Source organism: Ceratotherium simum, chromosome 4, assembly GCF_057802395.1.
Source record: "Ceratotherium simum simum isolate JZ-2026a chromosome 4, ASM5780239v1, whole genome shotgun sequence".
In the NCBI taxonomy this organism is placed as follows: Eukaryota; Metazoa; Chordata; class Mammalia; order Perissodactyla; family Rhinocerotidae; genus Ceratotherium; species Ceratotherium simum.
Genome location: NC_141903.1, coordinates 89,813,488 through 89,835,651, shown reverse-complemented (window position 1 = coordinate 89,835,651; position 22,164 = coordinate 89,813,488). Strand labels below are relative to the sequence as shown.

The following is a 22,164-nucleotide window of genomic DNA, read 5'->3' as shown; positions in this document are numbered from 1 at the left end:
GTCTGAGATTTATTTGAATCACTTACTATATCTAGATAAGAGGTGGCTAAATAGAGATTGTATCAAATGAAGCTATTTCATGGTCTTCTGCCTTCATGATCTATTTTAATACAAAAGAGAATTTGGACAACTTGCCCTGGCAGTAAATTATTTATTCCCTAAATCCATGAGCTATTGATTGCAGGATCATTACTACAGTGGCAAAGTAAGAATATTAATGTTTCTTATCAGCTGTATATGACAGGTTTTGTTGTGGCAGCAAAATTTAAACCATTTTGTTCCTTTTGAAGGTCAAGGAAATACTTGCTGATTATGATCCCAATTTTATGGCCATGAGTCTTGACGAAGCCTACTTGAATATAACAAAGCACTTACAAGAAAGAGAAAATTGGCCTGAGGACAAAAGAAAGTATTTCATCAAAACAGGGAGCTCTCTAGAAAATGGTAAGCAATTATTAGAACAATCAAACTAAAAAACAAAAAAACCTTTAAATTAAGTCAGTTAACTCACTGGCATGCATAGGTGGTAGGACAAGATGTATCTTTATTATGAAAAATTATTAAAAATGGAAAATCAGAAACTTAAAAGATACCAGTGGGTTTTCTGAGTGAAATGTGTGGGATGTGACTTTTAAACCGAATCAGATTATTAAATCTCTAGACTTTAAGAGACTGCAGAGTGCCTGAATAAAGTCAGTTCACAGCAGTTCTTTTCCTACAATCTAGCTAACAAAGGGTCGGATTGCATTGAATCTGAGGAGGTTATCTATTTAAAGTGGCCTTTTGTTGTAGTTGTTAATAGAGAATAGGTTTTTAAAAAATAAGCCTCAAACATAATCAATGTTGGGTGGGGTTTTTTTCTTCATTTCCCAAATTTTCTATAATCTGGTTATACAGTGATTATGACTGTTTTCAACCTTGCCAAAATTAATGACTGCCCAACTCCCTTCTTTGCCTTAGACCTTATTTTGATTCTTTTATATAAAATGAAACAGAAGTTTCATGACATCAAAGGTTTTTTCAAATGGTCCCTTTATTACCTATCCAAAACAATGCCACGAAACATGCAGATAGTACACATACTGCTGTCAGCCCTCTATCAAAGGTATGATTACTGCAAATGTCTGAGCTGTCCTGGACCCCTGATCAAAGTTCATCTGGATGAAAAGGTAGAAACACGGGGTTTGCTCACAACCCGCAGCCACGTTTCATATGCACAGCCCATTGCCTGGACAGGCACTGTTAGGGAAACCTGTTTGTAACTTTCCCTGAAGCAAAAATGGTGGATCCTCAATGGCATAAAATTCCAACTCTAACATCGTTTGGGGCTCATATCTTTGGAGCAAATTTAATGTGGACATCAAGTCAGAACTTCTTTACGTTTCATTCAACAGTTTCATTCAACAGTAAACAAGCATAACTTCTGAGCACAGAGGCTTGGAGCGAAAGAGTTTCTTTCCTTAGTATACCTTTATTGTTTGGGGAAGTGGCACACAAAGCCTGATGTCACTTTGCTTAAAATCTCACTTTGTTAGTTCCTTACTTTTCATAAGAGAAGGGGTGGGGGGACCATTAAATGGTTATATCAAAGCATCCCCTGAGGGCGTCCTGTAACAATTACTTTCACAATGTGTTTTTTAAAAATTACATTGGGACTAAGGTAAATGATTTCATTCTCTACATTTGTTATACGTCCAAACTCATTTATAAGGATGTAAATTTTTAGTATCTATTGCTTTTAACATATTTCTTTATGTACCTTCCTCTTCATGTATTTCATATTCTTAAGCTATTTAAGTAGTGTAACTTTTTTCCTCATGTGTAAATCCTTGTGGGCGGGCCTTGTAGACATTTCTGATTTCACATTATGCTGTGGGAGCTGCCAACAGTGCGTTGGAGCCAGGGCAGGTGATTGAGATAGCTTCCTCTAAAGTCCAAGATGTTTTTCTGCTGTTTGCCCCTTTTCTAAAAGGTGCAGTCTTTGGAAAAGTATTGCTAACTGCTATGTCTATATACAAATAAAGTGATAATTATTATTTTTTGTTTATTCTGCCATATAAATTTGGATGGTGAGTGCCAGGCAATGTAAAAAACTGAAATACTTTAGACATTTTAGCACTTGCCATCCAGATGCGATATTCTAATCCTAGTGTTTCAGAATATAAAAAACTGTAGTTTTGTACTCTGATCACCTCAGTTATGGGGATTATAAAGATATTTCTTTCAGCAAGCAAGTAAGAAACCACGTCAACAGTTAGTGACATAGCCAGGCCTCACAGAGAAGTAGACATTGAAAAGGTGACTACACCGTTCAGCAGCAGCTCTAACAATGCCCCTGAAGGCAGCATACTTTGCCTCCTAGTGCAGTGTTCTACTCTCAGTGACTCCCCTGAGGGTAGGGTGATAAAGGCATGAGATATGTAAACCTGGCATAAGGAACTCCGCAGAAGGAGCTTATGAACGTGACACTTGATCTGCTCTGCAGCTCTCTTTACCTTGACTTCTACCCATCCAGATGGGGAAAAAGGGGGTCCTGGTAGATACCATTTCAACTGTGCCAGTCTTAATCCCTTCTGAATTGCTTTGCACTTTAAAACCAGAATATGGAAAATGAAAGGAACTGAAGAACATAAATAACAGCAAATGTAAGTTTGAAAATAAGGCTTATTTTATATGTGACCTGGGAATTCAGATTTGGAAAACATCTGTCTGTGACTTAATTCATATTATATACTTTAAAATTTGAAACTAATCAGGTATTTGTCATATTATGTATATTATCTTTAGAAAATCATCCTAAAAGGCCAAGTTCATTTTTTAAGTAATATGCATTCATATGTGTCTTGAAACTAGAAATTTAATTTTTGCTTCTGCATTTACCTTAATTTGGAAAACATATGTAATAAAATTATGAAATGGGATTAGAAAGCTCTATTGTTAATCTTAGTTGTTATAAATACATTTAAACTGCATTTCTGGTCCAGCCCGGTGGTGCAAGTGGTTAAGTGTGCGTGCTCCGCTGCGGCAGCCTGGGGTTCGCCGGTTCGGATCCCGGGTGCGCACCAACGCACTGCTTGGCAAGCATGCTGTGGTGGTGTCCCATATAAAGTGGAGGAAGATGGGCACGGATGTTAGCCCAGGGCCAGTCTTCCTCAGCAAAGAAAAGAGGAGGATTGGCAGATGTTAGCACAGGGCTGATCTCCTCACAAAAAAAAAAAAAAAAAAGAGTTGGCCATAAAAAAATATAATAATAATAAAAATAAACTGCGTTTCTCCTTCATTAAGTCCAGAAAATAAAATCTTTAATGGATTTGTTTGTGAGGACATTTTTAGTATCAGTATAGATTTGAGTGTATTTTACAGTCCATTTATGAAAAATGCAAATAAAATGAAGTAATAACCAGATTGGTATTTTTACTTTGCTTTTTAATAATGATATTAGTTTACAGCCTATTGATAACAATAAAGGCTTCTTTCCCTTAAACTTGGATCGTGGTTAATCTGATCAGACCTTAAGAATTTGTATATTTAAAGAAGTATAACTTCTAGAAGTAGTTTATGTTTATTTCAAATATTCCCTTAGTGAAAGTGATACTTTATAAACAAGTAAATCAAAATTTAAATCAGCATTTGAAAGAAGAAAATTCGGAGTATTCTAACATCTGAAAAGTTTCTTCCATGAGTAAAGAAAATTTAAATTTTTCCCTTCTGAAAACGAAACTTATTTTTCAGTCATAATTATTCTAGATTGGTTAATGCCTTTTTCCTCATTCCTAAATTCTAATATAAGAAGGTTCTTTTTCCCCCCAGAGATGAGTAAAGGAAAAAAGAGCTTTATTTTTTTTATTTTTGGTGAGGAAGATTAGCCCTGAGCTAGCATCTGTTGCCAATCATCCTCTTTTTGCTGAGGAAGATTGGCCCTGGGCTAACATCCGTGCCCATCTTCCTCTACTTTATATGTGGCATGCCTGCCACAGCATGGCTTGATAAGCAGTGCGTAGGTCTGCACCCAGGATCCGAACCTGTGAACCCCAGGCTGCCAAAGCAGAGTGTGCAAACTTAACCACTGCACCACTGGGCCAGCCTCTATTTTTTTTTGAAGAAAAAAGTAAGGTGAATCTAAACCCAATTCTGGGTTTCAATTAATTTAGGCGCAAAAATTAGTGAGTTTTACATAGAATATTTACTTTTAAAATGTATGCTATGGAAATGGATAATATTATTTTTAAGAAAAACTTAAGTGTCAGTGTTTTCTTTGTTAAACAATTATAAAATAGAAATAACATTTCTGATCTTGGTTCTTAGAAACAAAGCTAAACTAGATTTGTTTTGTCTTTAGAAAGAATGTAGAGAACTTAATTTAGGAAGTATGTACTTCTTAAAATGAAGATGAATTACTGTTCCTGTTTATAATTTAGATAAACCAGGAAAGGAAGTTAATAAACTGAGTGAGCATGAAGGATCCATCTCTCCACTACTTTTTGAAGATAGTCCTCCTGATTTGCAGCTCCCAAGAAATCCTTTCCAAGTGAACTTTGAAGAACAAAATAATCCTCAAATACTCCAAAGCTCCGTTGTTTTTGGAACATCAGCGGAGGAAGTGGTAAAGGAAATTCGTTTCAGAATTGAGCAAAAAACAACATTGACAGCCAGTGCAGGTACTTAAAAGGATATTGTTGGCTATAATAGTTAGAATTTTCAGACTGGCTAATTCAAGTGTAATATTAGTAGTTTCTCATTGTAAAGTATATAGTAACATTTTACTTACCATTTTTTGATTGAACTTCTAACCGCTTTATCTATTCAGAATGCCTAGAACCTAAAGGCAAAATGGAATTAAGCAGAAAAGCCTATGAGCCCACGGAAAAAACTATCATAAATCTCATGTAGCTATCCTTTTTTAAGCACAAAATATATTTTAATTGGTTTTGGACATAATACTTTATTAACTTTCCTTTGGGAGACTTCAGCCCTGTCCAGGATTACAGTGCGAGAGAGACCCCAGATGGCCACAAGGTAGGAGACAGAAGAAACACCAACTAGCAACATAGCAATCTAGGACCATCTGGTGAAGGGAAAAAGCTTTACATATGTCACTAACCCAGGAGGGTATCATTATGTCTCAGCATAGAAACTGATATTCATCATGAGGACCCTAAATTATCTTATAAAAGCCATATTATGATTAGGTTAGTCTTTTCTTTCTATCCAAAACCAAAGCATGAGAATCAGTAATAAATTTTAGGAAGGTGTGTATAAAAATTGAACTGAACTATTTAATGATTATATTTGAATATAACTATTTCAAGTTATCTTAATCATTAACACTCCTATTGTGAAACACTTTTCTGAGAAGTAGTAATCTGCTTTGTGAGTAACATAAAAAGGATGCACGCAGTTCATTATCATTGTGTTTTTCTTTTTTTAATAATTTTATTTATTTATTTATTTTCCCCCCAACGCCCCAATAGATAGATGTACATCATAGCTGCACATCCTTCTAGTTGCTGTATGTGGGATGCAGCCTCAGCATGGCCGGAGAAGCGGTACGTCGGTGCGCGCCCGGGATCCGAACCCGGGCCACCAGCAGCGGAGCGCGCGCACTTAACCGCTAAGCCACAGGGCCGGCCTCATTATCATTGTTTTAAATATACTGCAACCCAGAACCTTTGATTTTTTTTTTTTTTTTTTTTTTGGTGATGAAGATTAGCCCTGAGCTAACATCCGATGCCAGTCCTCCCCTTTTTGCTGAGGAAGATTGACCCTGGGCTAATATCTGTGCCTGTCTTCCTCTACTTGATATGGGATACTGCCACAGCATGGCTTGACAAGCGGTGCATTGGTGTGCACCTGGGATCTGAACCTGCGAGCCCTGGGCTGCTGCAGCGGAGCGTGCACACTTAACCACTAGGCCACCGGGCCAGCCCCTGATTTTTTTCTTTATGTGAATCATATATGCAAAAGACCTTTTCAAAAAGTAAACATCTATCCTAAGTTACATCTGGTTCTTTATTTCTGTAAGACAGCTGTGTACTCCTACTAAAGATAGTAAGTAAACGAATAATATCACTTAAACTTAGAAATTACTCTTAGACTTTAAAATACCATTGAGATTTAAATATTCCTTATTTCTGCTGCCACAGTAACTAATACAATTCCTTTTCCTAAAACTATAGCAAGCCCTGGGGAGATAGATAGTAATCAAATGTTATTTTTCAAGTAGCATTCCACATTATTTCAGATTTTTTTGCACTTAACATTATTGTTTTTTTCTGTATTGTCATCATATACTTTAAAATCATACATATCAACTTCTTTGAGTCATCAGAGTGTTCTTCTTTTAAGGCATTGCCCCAAATACAATGTTAGCCAAAGTATGCAGTGATAAGAATAAACCAAATGGACAATACCAAATTCTCCCCAACAGACAAGCTGTGATGGACTTCATCAAGGACTTACCCATTAGAAAGGTGAGATTTTATATAAAATATACCCTGAATTCTGAAGAGATGCTATTTAGGATGATGGGAATCATTGTTTGCCAAAAAGTTTTAAAACAGTAGTTAATAAGCAAGAACGATAAGGGATGATTGAATTTAGACTTGAAGAAATCTTTCTATGAAACCCTAAAAGGTTTAAGAAGCTTATTTGTTGAAAAGTTTTAAGAAAGTAATAGATAACAGACTTTTTAAGTGTACCCCTGCCAAGGAGAAGAGAAATAAAAAGAATACTTGTAAGAGTTCTTTCAGCTGTAACTTAATATGCTATCTTAGTTCTAAAGTCCAGATTGCTGCCAGACTAATAGGTATAATATTTCAACAATGTTTAGAATTTTAACTATTTTTGACAAAAAATAAACCAAAATACTTTACTGTCTTTAAAATGGTAAAATGATTCTTCAGCAGTTTTAGAAAGGGTATATTTTATCATTTTTTAAAGCTTCCAGATTTTTCTGCATATATACGCTTTTTCTTTTTTTGTACAATAATTGTACTCTACACTATTTGATGTCCTAGGGCTTGCTTTTCTCACTCAACATAATGTATATGAGTGAATTTTTTGTGTGTGTGTGTGTGAGGAAGGTCAGCCCTGAGCTAACATCCATGCCAATCCTCCTCTTTTTGTTGCTGAGGAAGGCTGGCCCTGAGCTAACATCCGTGCCCATCTTCCTCCACCCTATGTGGGATGCTGCCACGGCATGGCCTGATAAGCAGCGCGTCGGTGCCCGCCCGGGATCCGAACCCGGGCCGCCAGCAGTGAAGCGTGCGCACTTAACCGCTACGCCACGGGGCCGGCCCCTGAGTGAATTTAAATAAAGCATTTTTCTATGCTCAGAAGAAAGGCTATGTCAAAGCATAAAATGTATAATGATTACTGAATAGTTTAATATATGTAAAGTGTAGCTATAAAGCAGTGCTTTATATTTTTCAAGGTATGGTTAGATGCTCCATCAAAAAGGTTTCTGGAGTCAGATAACTTTGGAACGTACCATCCTTGGGTCACAACAATATTATATTAAAAATTCATAAGTCTTGCAATAAAGAGTTCATTTTAAGTTTGTTTTTCCCACCATTTCCCAAGTATATGACCACAGAACTCTCTTTTTAATGTTTTTTAAAATCTCATGGAATTTTAAGTTTAAAATTTTAAATGTCCGTGGAATACTAGTTTAGGAAATGTGGCCAAAAAGTAATTAAAGAGATTTTTTGCATGACTTGTGAAGCTAGTCACATTATTCTTACCTTTTATTGGTTATAAAAGGTATATTGAGATTATAATCTCAGTTCTTACCTTAATTTAAAAATATATTAGTGATAAATATTGATTCTTTTCTAGGTTTCTGGAATAGGAAAAGTTACAGAGAAAATGTTAAAGGCTCTTGGAATTATTACATGTACAGAACTCTACCAACAGAGAGCATTACTTTCTCTCCTTTTCTCTGAGACATCTTGGCATCATTTCCTTCACATTTCCCTGGGTCTAGGTTCAACACACCTGGCAAGGTATCTATATGTGTAGTCCTTCTGCTTTTTCTTTCAGTTTTAACCATTGAAATGGAGGCTATAAGGATAACATGTTTTAAAATTCTTATAGGCTCGTTAAATTCAGAGTATAATTTTTGAATTAAACTCAAAAGATTGGCTGTGGGAGGAGAGGAAAGGAGAAATAAAGAATCACTCCTGGGTTGTCGGCTGTATGGATAGATGGACAAGAGGGATGGTGGGTACTTTCTTTTCTGTACCCGCCTTATTTTTTGTTTAGGGCATAAAAATAGTGGTGGTCAGATTGCTGAGGAAAGAAAGATGGCTCATATTCCAGAATTCACCCTTTAAGATTTAATGATTCTTTGAAACCCTTCATGAACTAACTCTATTTCTTTTCTTTTCCAGAGTTGTAGATGATCCATTCATTCAGACTGAGTGCTTTCTTTGTGTTAGGCACTGTTCTAGACATTGGGGATAATAGCAGTCAACAGGACAAAGTCCTGCCCTTGTGGAGTTTAGAGTAGTGTGGGAGATAGAAATGAGGGCACAGAAAATGACTTGGAGGCAAGAGTAGGGGTTGGCAGCAGTCACCAGAGGCAGAGGCCTGAGGGGCAGCCCTGCAAAGATCTAGGAGAAGAGGGAACAGCTGGAGGAGAGGCCCTGTGTTTCCTCTCTGCCACTCTTTCATCTAAGTCTTAAAACAGGTATCCTAGAGCTAGAAGGGTACGCTGTTGGGGTGGGTGAAAAGAAGAGAATAAAAAAAGAATAGGAATCGTGGAAATTGATGCTGGGGGCACTATTTTTACAATTTTATCATCATCTTGTCAGCCTGCCCTCAGAATAACTCGTTTATATTCTTATAGTTAAAGGAAAACAAGAGGATACTGAGGAGGCATATAAAATAAGTTCGATTAACCAATTAAACCTGCTAAATCTTATAGAAATTGCAAGGCTTGTAGTATTGCTTTTCTCATCTCTCCATGCTCCTCATTCTTCTGAGTCCACAGTTAGCTGACTTGGATCTTGAGTGGATATAATGAAAGATAAGAGAAAGACATCATAGTACTATAAGTAATCTAGTATTTGAAGATAATGGGAAATAAAACTTTCTTCTTTAATCCAAAAATTATCCTCTTTTTATTTCCATAGTGCTTGAAAACAGTATAGTTTTTGGTATAACATGGTGCATATTAACCTGTGGTATTTAGGGATGCAGTAATACTGTTAAGTGAAATTCATAGGTAATTTATAGTAATATAAAATAGCAAACTTGCCTTCCCTTCTATCCACTTTCTCTGTTCCCCTGCTCTGCTTTATTTTTTAATCTGTAGTACTTCTCCTCTTTTAACATATTCCATATTTACTTCTATATTTGTTATTTGTCTCCCTCCACTGAAATGTAAGTTTCTTAAGGGCAGACACTTGATCTGTTTTTTTCATTACTGTATCCCCAAGGCCTAGAACAGTGCTCGATTCATAAGTTAATTAAATATTTGGAAAATGAATAATCTACGTGTCATTTCAACTTTCTAGTTTCAACTACTCCTATCAGAGCAGCTAGAATCCAACCAAACTAGATGGTTCCATAGAGGGGTATAAATGAATAATGAATAGGCTATGGGAGAGTGAAGTTAATGTGCTAGGCCAAAAAGCTAGATGATTGATATTAAATTATTCAGAATTTAATTATATCCTAAAACTGCAAGCCAATATGCCACCATATTGGTTTTTGTAAGTTGTGGTTTTTGATATTCAGGCTTTTAATAGAAGCAATGTATAATATGAACCTGTTTTCACATTTGTTCTTTTCTGTAGATATAGACTTGATTCATTACACATGTAATCGTGTTAGCATCTTATCTATCTACATTCTTTGGTGATAGTTTTATTTTTACATTAAAAAGTCACTGTTTTCCATGATGTATAAATTTTAATCAAAAACATTATTGAGCTCTCTGTAAGGTAATTGATATGTTAAATCCTCTTGGTTGACTAAAAGGAATTCAGTCTTCATTGAAAAAGCAAATAAAAACTTTTTCTTTTTTCATTTCAAGAGATGGAGAGAGGAAAAGCATGAGCGTTGAGAGGTAATGTTTTGTTATTATTAATTGTTCATAATTCATGTTATTTTTAACTAATTTTTAATTTTTAGTAAAATATCAATGAAATAAAAAAATCTATCCAAACCAAATAGCAATTTTCAGCAGTTGACACTCCTAAAGTAAATACCCCAGTGCAATGCTGTATTGTCTTTGCTTGCTATGCTCTCAGTGGGAAAAAATTTAACTGCAGTTATTTTTTTACATGTTGATTTTGTTCCTATTGAGTGAAAACCAAGCATTTTAGGATTCCAAATCCTAATTTCTAGCCTTCTTTATAAGAAAAATTATAGTGAGTAATTATTTGGGAAATTTAAGAAGTGACAATGAAAATTCCTCCTGAAACTCTTCAAATGTTGGTGAATGAGCATAGATATCAAATAGTAAGATATTGATGAAAGAGAGCTTAGAGATGATCTAGTTCAGTGGTTTACAATCTTGTTTGGAAGTCAGATGAACTCTTGATGGAACGTTATTTTTGGAGAACTATGTCATTGTTTGAAACGTCCCTCAGTTATCTCCTCAAAGCACCAAAGTTCCACGGAGACATTTGAGAAGCACTGACTTAGTTACAAGGTTGTGTTTATTTTTCACATATATTATTTGTGATTAGAAAAGCTGAATGACTTTTACAAGACAACACACTCAGTAAATGACTGATAAATTTGCTGTTTTAGGCTGTAATTAAAATAAAAGCAATCAAAGGAAAAGAGGGGGAAAAAGCATCCAAAAGTGAAATAGTATTGTCCTATTTTTGTCTTCCATTTTGCCTTTTGTTATTGAGAACACTACTTACTCTAAAAGAATAGTATGGAAAAGGCCAACAAGCCAATAGAAAAAAAACGAACAAAGATCTAATTAGTTAACAGAAAAGGAAGTACAAGTGGCTTATAAAACATGTGAAAATATTTACAATCTTCTTTATAATTTAAAAAATACAGATTGAAAGTTCTCTGAAATAGCATTTTTCACCAATCAGGCTGGCAAAGATCCTAACATGCTCTATTGGCAAGACTATGGGAATGAAAAAGCTGTAGGGGGTGTACTAGTTTCTTATTGGTGCTATAATGAAATTTATTCACTTACAGTTCTGAAGGTCAGAAGTCCTCAGATTAAGGTGTTCGCAGGGTTGCATTCCTTCTAGAGGCTCCGGGGGAGAGTCCATTTCCTAGCCAATAGCTTCTAGAGGCTGCTTGTATTCTTTGACTCATGGCCCCATCCTCCATCTTCAAACCCAGCATCTTATTTTTCTCTGACTCTGAGCCTCCTGCCTTCTCTTATAAGGACCCTTGAGATTACATTGGATCCACTTGGATAATTCAGGATACTCTCCCCATCTTAATCATATCTGCGAAGTTCTTTTTACCATGTAATGTACTAGGTTCTGAGAGATAAGGATTTGGACATCTTTGGGGACCATTATTTTGGGAGCATAGCATATTATGAGGGAGCAAGCAATTTGGCAATACCTATCAAAATCACAGATACACAATTACTTTGAGCCCACAGTTCCTTTTCTAGGAATTCATTCCACAGATGTAATCATGTGTCATTTTACATGTATACAAGGTTTTTCATTGCATTTTTTTATGATAGCAAAAATCGAAAATAAGTATCTTAAGTCTTTATAACTTAAATAACTTAAATATATGAGATAGAGTTAGAAGGGGGATTCTTCACTGAATAGTCATTTGCTCAGGGTTTTTTACTCATTACCCTGATCTCCCTTTAGTAGCTTCCTCTTTTATGTTAATATAACCTCTCAACTTCTTTCAACACTCTTGGGCAGATGAATTCAAAATTTCTACGTTTAATCTCACCAGCCCTCCATTTCCAGTTGTCTATTTGACAACTCTTCCTAGGTGCCATGAACCAACCCCTTAAATCTACTTAAAGATATTTCTCTTCCAGAAAATACATGTGCAATAATTGGAATGATGTTCTCATCTGTACTTTCTTAAAATAATGCTCTGTAGCAGAGTCTATATACACTTATATCCTAATGTATTATAAGTCCTAGGGGCATAATCATTGTGTTGGTGATTTTAATCATCTTTTTAAAAAATATTGTAGAGAGAGCAAATGGACCTTTGCTCATCAGTTTAACTATAAATGATCTTCCATTATTTAGGTAGATCTTGAATGTTTTTACTTAATTATATCTTAGTTCATCTGAAAACTTTATTCTGTACTGCAGAAAATATAACTTAATGCTAGGCCATTTAAACGTACTATATCATTCTTAAATTATCCTGAATTATAGTTTACTTTGTGCACCAAAATCATTCTTGTCTTTCTAGGACATTCAGTGAGATAAGTAAAGCAGAAGAACAGTACAGCTTGTGCCAAGAACTTTGCAATGAACTTGCTCAAGATCTGCAGAAAGAAGGACTTAAGGTACTTTATTTTGATATGATGTTCTTAGTTTTTAAAATTTTTAATAATAAAATGCTACCTTAAAGCAAGAGTTATATTTTGCATTTGAATACAAATTGGGAAGTGTCAGGAGTATTCCCATCCCCAATGGAGATAAATTCAGTTCTGACCCATATCTGAGGCCAATGATGAGGTCATTCTGTGAAGAAGCAACTCTGAGGGTGGAATGGCTCCAATATAATTCCAGAGGAGTTTATCCTAGCTCAGGAGTACATTTGAATAAGTTCAAAATCTGTTATATTGGCGTTAGAGAATAAAGCAAAGAACAGGATTTCCCTAGAACTGTATTTACTTATTATAAATGCCTTTCCATCATCCTTTAATGTTTTTCTCAGGCAGACAGTGACCTTCTATAACAGGCATTTTGTTTCAAGGCTCTATGCAGGTTGCTTAACACATTGAGAACAAAACCTGGAAGGCTTTGAACTTTGTATTTTACAATCTTCACTCACAACAATCCATATTTGGTATTTTTCCAACACTCTCAAATCAGAGGTGGAGTTATTACAAAGTGTAACACAAAAGTATTAAAAAGTTATTACAGGGCCGGCCCTGTGGCTTGGTGGTTAAGTGCGCGCGCTGCGATGCTGGCGGCCCGGGTTCGGATCCCGGGTGCGCAGCGAGGCACCACTTCTCTGTCCAGCCTGAGGCCGAGTCCCACATACAGCAACTAGAAGGATGTGCAGCTGTGACATAACAACTATCTACTGGGGCTTTGGGGGCAAAAAATAAATAAAATCTTTAAAAAAAAAAAAAAAGTTATTACAAAGAATGAAGCATCTGATGAGTATTTTTCTTGTAATCCTTCTCTGTCATACCTTGAGTGTAAGAGAGTTCTTTTTTAAATAAACTTTTAATTTTAGAATCATTTTAGATTTACAGAAAAGTTATAAAGGTAATATAAAGAGCTCCATATACCCAGTTTGCCTCACTGTTAGCATCTTATATTAGCATAGTGCATTTGTCAAAACTAAGAAACTGACATTAGCACATTGCTGTAAACTAAACTCCAGACGTTTGGATTTTACCTGTTTTTCCATTAATGTCCTCTTTCTGTTCCAAGATTCAGTCCCAGGAACCACACTGTATTTAGTTTTCATGTCTCCTTGGTCTCTTTTAGTCTGTGACAGTTTCTTAATATTTCTTTGTTTTTCATGACCTTGACAGTCTTGAGGAGTACTGGCCAGGTATCCTGCAGAATGTCTCCCAATCTGGGTTTGTCTGATGGTTTTCTTATGATTAGACAGGATTATGAGTTTTTAGAAAGAATACCACAGAGGTGAAGTGTCCCTCTCATCATGTCCTGTCAAGGTGTATGGTAGCCACATGATATCACAAGTGATGTTAACCTTCGTCACTTGGTTAAGGTAGTAAGGGCTTTTCCACTGTGAAGTTCCTGTTTTCCCCTTACCATACTCTATTCTTTAGAAGTAATTCAATAAGTCTAACCCACTTTCACAATCTCCAGCAGGTAGTAAAATATACATAACATAAAATTTACCATTTTGACCATTTTTAAGTGTACATTTCACTGGCATTAAGTACATTCATATTGTGCAACCATCACCACTCTCAATCTCCAGAAGTTTTCCATTATACCAAACTGAAACTCTGTACCCATTAAACAAGTACTGTGAAGGGAGTTCTTACATGTAAATTGTTTCACATAGTATCTGGCATATAGTAGGCACACAGTGTGAGCTATCCACAAGAACTTTTTCAATGGGGCCCTTTTAGAAAGATTTTTTTTCCTTCCTTTTTAGGTACCAAACTAACCTCTAAAAGAAATTCAGTAAAATGAAAAATGATCAGTTAACTTTGCCCTTTATATAAAGGTCTTTTATAAGAATTCAGCTGGGGAGGGGAGTAATAATTATTGGCTAAAATGGGATTTTTAGGTTACTTACAGATTTTAATTTTTTTTGTTTTGTTTTGGTGAGGAAGATTGTCCCTGAGCTAACATCTGTGCCAGTCTTCCTCTACTTTGTATATGGGACACTGCCACAGCATGACGTGATGAGCAGTGTGTAGGTCCACGCCTGGAATCTGAACCAGTGAACCCCAGGCCACCAAAGTGGAGTGTGTGAACCTAACCACTACACCACCGGGCCAGCCCCAGATTTCAATTATTTTTATGACCATTTTCATTACCATGTTTTATAAATAATTGATTACAGTTCCATATTGTATGTACATGAGAGACCTTCGTGAATTTTTTCTAACCTGTAAAATAACTTTTTTCTAGAAGTTAGAAAGTCATATATATAATGTATCCTGTTTGTCATAGGGTAGAACTGTTACCATTAAGCTGAAGAATGTGAATTTTGAAGTAAAAACTCGTGCATCTACAGTTTCATCAGTTATTTCTACTGCAGAAGAAATATTTGCTATTGCTAAAGAATTGCTAAGAACAGAAATTGATGCTGATTTGCCACATCCCTTGAGATTAAGGCTTATGGGTATGACTTCTTTTCTTGTTTTTCCTTAAATCTGCTAGACTAAAGTTTAAATTAGTTTAATTCCAGTAAGAACCAACTAAAGTTGTTCTTTTCCTTACTGCTTACTGAAATCCTTGGGGCTAGATATGTTTCAAAATTTAAAACTTCTCAGATTTTAGAAAGCAAATTCAGTGCATATTATTGAGTATATTATATAATACTCCTTTGAGATCTAATGCAGCACTTCATGATCAAACACATTAATATTTCTTTAGCAGAACAAAAAAAAATATTCACACTGAGTTGTAAAGGCTCTAAATAACCCACATCAATTACCATTTATTGCTTACGATTTTGAGAGCTTTTTGGATTTTGGAATTACGGATAAGGGATTGTGGTGCTATAAAACCACATCTCTAGCCACCACAAGGTAAAAAAAGCAAAGAACCATGTTTCCAAAGTGAACTGGATGAGAGAATGTTTATGGATAAGCACTCGAAATGCCAACTTTACTACTAGGAATGGATTGTTAGCCATACTTTCATTTAGGAAAGGTAGTACACACTGAAGTCAATTAAATAAAGTATCTTAACTAAAAGAGCTAAAGAGCAGATGTTAATAGCAGCTTTATTCATAATTGCCGAAACTTGGAAGCAACCAAGATGACCTTCAGTATTGGGTGAAAGGAAACTGTGGTACATCCAGACAATGGAATATTACTCAGCAGGTAAAAGAAATGAACTACCAAGCCGTGAAAAGACGTGGAGGAACCTTAAATGCATATTACTAAGTGAAAGAAGTCAATCTGAAAAGGCTACGTACTGTATGATTCCAACATTTGACATTCTGGAAAAGACAGAACTATGAAGACACTAAAAAGATCAGTGGTTATCAAGAGTTGAGGGGAGGGAGGCATGAATAGGCAGAGCACAAAGGATTTTTAGGGCAGTTAACTATTCTGTGTGATGCTATAATGGCGGATACATGTTATTATACAGTTGTCAAAACCCATAAAATGTACAACACCAAGAGTGAACCCTAATGTAAACTATGGACTTTGAGTGATAATGTTGTGTCAGTATAGGTTCATCAGTTGTAACAAATCTACCACTCTGGTTCAGCATGTTGATAGAGGAGGAGGCTGTACATGTGGGGGCAGAGGATATATGGGAACTCTCCATATTTTCTGCTCAATTTTGCTGTGAACCTAAAATTGCTCTAAAAAAATAAAGCCTATTGAAAAAATAGGGAGCTAAAGAGTATGTCATTGACTCCAGTTAGTTACTTAATTAGTGTCATGTGTATCATGTATCAGATGATGTCATGTGTCAGATATTAATTGAAAGACCTATATAATCAAGCTAACTCCAATAGATATTTAATATTTAGTGATACCTCATTTTATAAAGTAAGTCTCCACTCAAAATACCAGCTTTGAAAAAGCATCCCTTTAATTCAGAAAATATATTGTGTTGCTTGTTATTTTTCTCTAAACAGCTTTTTTTATATGTCACAATAGTATGCAAAATGTTTTTATGCTTTATGAGTGAATTGGCTTTGTTGACTTTGGAATTGATTAATTGTGGTTGGTTTAATTTAGGTGTGCGGGTATCTAGTTTTCCCAATGAAGAAGACAAGAAACACCAACAAAGGAGCATTATTGGCTTCTTACAGGCTGGAAACCAAAGCCTGTCAGCCACTGGGTGTACACTAGAGAAAACTGACAAAGATCAGTTTCTAAAACCTCTAGAAATGTCTCATAAGAAGAGTTTCTTTGATAAAAAACGATCGGAAAGGAAATGGAACCACCAAGACACATTTAAATGTGAAACTGTGGATAAACAAAGTTTACAGACATCCCAATCATTCCAAGTTTTAAAGAAGAAGATGAGTGAGAATTTAGAAACGTCAGAGAATTCAGATAACTGTCAGATATTTACCTGTCCTGTTTGCTTTAGGGAGCAAGGAATCATCAGTCTGGAAGCCTTTAATAAACATGTAGATGCATGTCTTGATGGGCCTTCAATCAGTGAAAACTCTAAAATGTCCTCATGTTCACATGCTTCCTCTACAGAAGTTAACAAGAAAGAAAATGTACATCCTTCTTTTTCACTCTGTGAGAAGCAGGATTATGAAACCCATCAGAATATAGAAATCACTTCAATAGATTGTGTAGAGTTGGTAGAGACTGTAGGTAACCCATCTAAAGCAGAAGGTGTAGATGCTTTAAGTGATAAGCACAGCAAAGAGGAGTGTTGTAGTCTTCCAAGCAGACCATTTAATGTTGAACACTGTCATCAGGATTCTTGTACTGGTTCCTTGGAAAATGAAGATGTTGAGTCCCTAAGAAGGCAAGAAGCCCTCCAACCTTATTTACGTGAAATGGTAGCAGACCAAGCTCTAGTCTGTCCTGTTTGTAACCTGGAACAAAAGACTTGGGATCTCACCCTGTTCAATGTGCATGTGGATGTTTGCTTAAACAGAGGCGTTATCCAGGAACTGAGAAGGGATCAAGTTAATCCTGTTAACCAACCCAAAGAAAGCACCAGAAGTGCTGGTGAGTTTGCAATCATTTTAAGGAACCTGATTTTCTAGAAATGTTTTATTAAAATTGAGATTGTTGTTAAATCTGAAACACATACTATTAAAGGGATAGTTTGTGTATGCTGCCATTTAGGAAAATGTTACTTACCATGGGTCAGGATTAACTGAAGCCGTTAGATTTTAAATTTGGGGAAAACTTTGATTTGGGCTGGATTTAGCACAAATGGACTTAAAGTTTTAGGGAGCATAATAATCTAATCAAAAAAATTCCTTAGGGGCTAGTCCCGTGGTTTAATGGTTAAGTTCCGCACGTTCCACTTCGGCAGCCCAGGTTCATGGGTTCAGATCCCGGGCATGGACCTACACCACTTGTCAGCCATGTTGTGGCAGCGACCCACATATAAAATAGAGGAAGACTGACACAGATGTTAGCTCAGGGCGAATCTTCCTCAGCAAAAAAAACAGGGAAATTCCTTTGGAGAACATTTCCCAAGGCACAGTGGTAAATTAACTGTAATTACATAGCTAGAAAGCCTCTTTAACTTGTTTTTTGGTATTCTGACTGTAGCCCAAATTCAGAAATAAAAGCAAGTGTTATACTAATAAAACAAGTAAATTACAAAGAAATTATGCTATAAAGTTAGTTTCTGGAATGTATAAATGTGAACTATGTAGTACCAAGGAAGTTTTATCATCTTTAATTAGTCAGCTTTAACTTTTTAAATGTTTTTACAGCTTTTTAATTATTGCATGTTGTTCATTTTGGAATTTCTTGACTTTTCTTCCCTCTAAAGGTACCTCAGGCAGAGTACAGAAAACTTTAACAAAAACAAAAAGGTATGGCTAATGTGAGTTTGCATAAAACTGGCTATAAACAGTCATATTTTGAGGTCTAATTTTTAGGAGATGTTAAAATTTGCTTTTATAAATCATCAGATAAAATGTTTTAAATCGATTATTTGCAAAAGAATTTTTTTGATCTCTTCTTGCATTTTAATTGTGTGTTCTTTTTTATTCCAGGCCAGGGTTGATGACAAAGCACTCAGCATCAAAGAAAATAAAACCAAGCAATCCGAGACACACCCTTGATACATTTTTTAAATGAATGTTGAACATTTTATCATTAATTTTTAATTGAAACTTGTTATAATCAATGAATCTATTCTTCCTCATTTTAAGTTGACAGATTCATTTAGTGAAAGGCAAGTGCAATAATCCTTCCCCAAATGACATTTCCTTTATATGAATTTGGAATATATACTAATTTACTTTTGTATATCTTTTTGATAACCATGAGAATTTTATTTCCATTATACATCGATTGGAAGTCATTCCTGTTAAAGATCGTTTTTAAACAAGAAATTAGGAATGAGATCAGAAAGTGATTTCCTTCTTTATTATGTGAATATAAAAACATATGTTTGTAAGGGCTCAGAGGTTTATACAAACCTATTTTAGCATGCGAATTTTTCCGCGTTTAACCGCTGCATTGGCGCTGGACTGCTATATTTGATCTTAGTACCTTGTACAACTCTGTGTATTCCTGTTTTAGCTCCTAGTATCTTCAGATACCTCATGAGCATTCATAATTCATATTTATCATAAGTTCTATGAAGAATATTAGCATAGCAAAGCTAGCAGTGGTTTTGTTAAGTTCAGGAAAATAATATCTCATTATTTTCTGTGTTAAAAGAATTTTGCTTAAAATATGATTATTCATTTGATTTTTTAATTTAAAATTTCTTTATCTTATGAATAAGCACTTGGTTCACTAAAAAATATTGAGTCTAAGATTCAAAGTAATTATTTTGTTATCTAGGTTTTTAAATGACAATATTTCATTTCTTGGCAGTTATGTTTATACTTTACACAAACCTACAAAAAGGATAAATTGTACACTCACTTTATTTTTATTATAATCTTCTAGAGAAAATGTGCAATTCAAAAGATTAATGTGTGTTAAAACATCTCATTTATCTTAGATATATTTCTATCATATTTTTATTAGTATTCATGAAGGAAGACAGCTTCACAGTAGTTAGCTTAAGTAGTTGCTGCAAATACTTTTGTGCTATCAATAAGAGCTTTTATCAAAAAACAATTATTTAGGGGCCGGCCCGGTGGCGTAGTGGTTAAGTTTGTGGGCTACGCTTTGGCAGCCCAGGGTTCACAGGTTTAAATCCCAGCACAGACCTGCGCACCCCTCACCAAGCCATGTGTGGCAGCATCCCACATATAAAATAGAGGAAGATGGGCACAGATGTTAGCTCAGGGCTAATCTTCCTCAGCAAAAAAAAAAAAAAAAAAAAAAAGGTGAAAAAACAATTATTTAATTGAAACATTGAAACATGAAGATGGAAGCCATTTTCTGTTACTCCTGTAAGGAACTGAATCTTTTGTTCTTTTATATTTTTGTTTTCTCTTTGCCTGCATTTGATATTTTAGAGCTCATTATCTAAATTTATAAGAAAATAATATTTTAGGAATACTTTAGGATCTCACACAATCTTTGGTGAAAGCAGTCACTTGACTTTAAATTACTTGTTTAAAATTAGGCTTAATGAGGGGCCAGCCCCGTGGCTTAGCGGTTAAGTGCACGCACTGCGCTACTGGTGGCCTGGGTTCGGATCCCGGGCGCGCACCAACACACCGCTTCTCCGGCCATGATGAGGCGGCGTCCCACATATAGCAACTAGAAGGCTGTGCAACTATGACATACAACTATCTACTGGGGCTTTGGGGAAAAAAAAGGAGGAGGATTGGCAACAGATGTCAGCTCAGAGCCGGTCTTCCTCAGCAAAAAGAGGAGGATTGGCATGGATGTTAGCTCAGGGCTGATCTTCCTCACAAAAAAAATAAGTAAATAAAATAAAATAAAATTAGGCTTAATGTTTATTAGCATGCCAAGCTTATGTCTAATGTTATATGCGATGGCAAATACAAAGGTGTTGAGCTGTGGTTCTTGACTGTGTGATGTACTTATGTAAATTCTGTACAAAATTAAGTTCAGTGGAACACTGACTTAATGTATCGAAAAGTAGAAAGCACCATATTAGTTGTTTTCTATCTTGCCTCAAGTTTATTTGTATGTGTTTTCAACATTAGAGTAAATACTAAGTTATTTTCCTTTAGATCCATTTAACTGAATGTTATCATTTAGTAATATTTAATAATAATTTAAAGTAAAATTGAAAATGTTTAACTTTTTAGCCAATAGAAATGGTTTCCTTACATTTCCACTCTTTTCCCACCTCTAGAGCTTTCACTCTTATTTTGTTTGCCCAGAATTCTCTCCACATCCTTTCCTATTTATTTTATCTTATACATCCAACTCATTTTCTTTTTATTATACTTTTGCCTTGGGCATTTTTAGAAAATATAGCAAAACTACAAAGAATAAGCACCTATAATCTTACCTACTTAGAGGGTCAGAATATACAGAACCACCTGGGAGAACATATTTGCAACACATATAACTGGCAAAAATCTAGTATCCAGAATATATAAATGACTCCTATGAACCGGTAAGAAAAAGACAGACAGCCAATAGAAATTTGGACAAAAGACTTTAAATGGCACTTTGCATAAAAAGAAATCCAAATGGCCAAGAAATGTGAAAACATTCTCCGCCATTTAGTAATAGGGAAATGAAAAGTAAAACCACGAAGAGGTATCCCTACCAGATTCACAAAAACGAAAGGGTCCAATAATAGTAAGTTTTTGTGATGATGTCGAGCAATGTGAACTCTTACTTTGAAAACAATCACTTTGGAAAAGTTTGCCCTTCTTTTATAAGTTTGAAGATGTTGCACACTCAACAACCCAGCAGCTGCACCCCTGAATAGACAGCTTAGCTGGTTATCTTACATTTGCCCTCCAGATCCACTCTTCGCCTGTCAGCACCTTGCTTTATGTCTGGCGAGGTGTCACAGCAGCGGAGGAGCCCCTGCGGAAGATATGAGGGAGGAAAGAAGATGAGGTTGGGTGTTTATTCCCTCATGTACCCTTTTGTAGGATGATTGTGAGCTGGGTAGTTCTCTTGATCAAAGGTCACAACTTCTTGTAGGTGGCCATGTTCATACTGCACTCTCTGCTCTGTCCAGGTTCTGATGATCCTTTCCTTCCCTCCCCCCTTCAGCCTAGCAGTGGCAACAGAGCATTGCTCGTATTAGCCTGGGGTGCTGCACTATCTGTGGTTTCCCCACACCCAGCCTGCACCTTTGTAAATGGTCCCTTTCTTAAACTCATCTCAAATTACAAATTTTTTGCTTGCCAGAACCCTGACTAATACAATGCCTTGGGAAAACTATTGGACATGTTCCCCAGGAAGCATATATAAGAATGCTCATAGCAGCGCTGTAATAGGTTAAATTCTACCATTGTGTATTCATGTATAGTCAAACAATAGAATTCTACACAGTGGTGAAAATGAAGGAAATAGCTAATCAGAAAGTGGATGAATATCCCAAACATAATGTGAAGCAAAAGAAGCAGGTCCTATAAGGATGCCATCAGCATGATTCCATTTATATAAAGTTCAAAACAAAACTAAACTATTATTTTAAAGATACATTCATATGAGATCAAATTATAAAGAAATGCAAGTATGTTACTGTCCCAAAAGTTAGAACAATGATTTCCTCTGTGGGGAAGTAGGGGAAT

General features: G+C 35.6%; 1 protein-coding gene across 4 annotated transcripts in view; it reads left to right on the top strand.

Moving 5' to 3' along the window:
• Positions 1-20,697, top strand: part of POLK (DNA polymerase kappa) — a 66,496-nt gene extending 45,799 nt beyond the window's left edge. For all 4 annotated transcript variants that reach the window (XM_087430156.1, XM_087430158.1, XM_014794251.2 and 1 more), the window contains 10 exons: positions 291-444; positions 4,419-4,658; positions 6,346-6,470; positions 7,837-8,003; positions 10,040-10,072; positions 12,385-12,481; positions 14,808-14,979; positions 16,559-17,515; positions 18,297-18,339; positions 18,523-20,697. In XM_087430156.1, the coding sequence (XP_087286282.1) occupies positions 291-444; positions 4,419-4,658; positions 6,346-6,470; positions 7,837-8,003; positions 10,040-10,072; positions 12,385-12,481; positions 14,808-14,979; positions 16,559-17,515; positions 18,297-18,339; positions 18,523-18,607 (2,073 nt within the window). In that variant the 3' untranslated portion in view covers positions 18,608-20,697. The remainder of the gene's footprint in view (positions 1-290; positions 445-4,418; positions 4,659-6,345; positions 6,471-7,836; positions 8,004-10,039; positions 10,073-12,384; positions 12,482-14,807; positions 14,980-16,558; positions 17,516-18,296; positions 18,340-18,522) is intronic.
• The last annotated feature ends 1,467 nt before the right edge of the window (positions 20,698-22,164 follow it).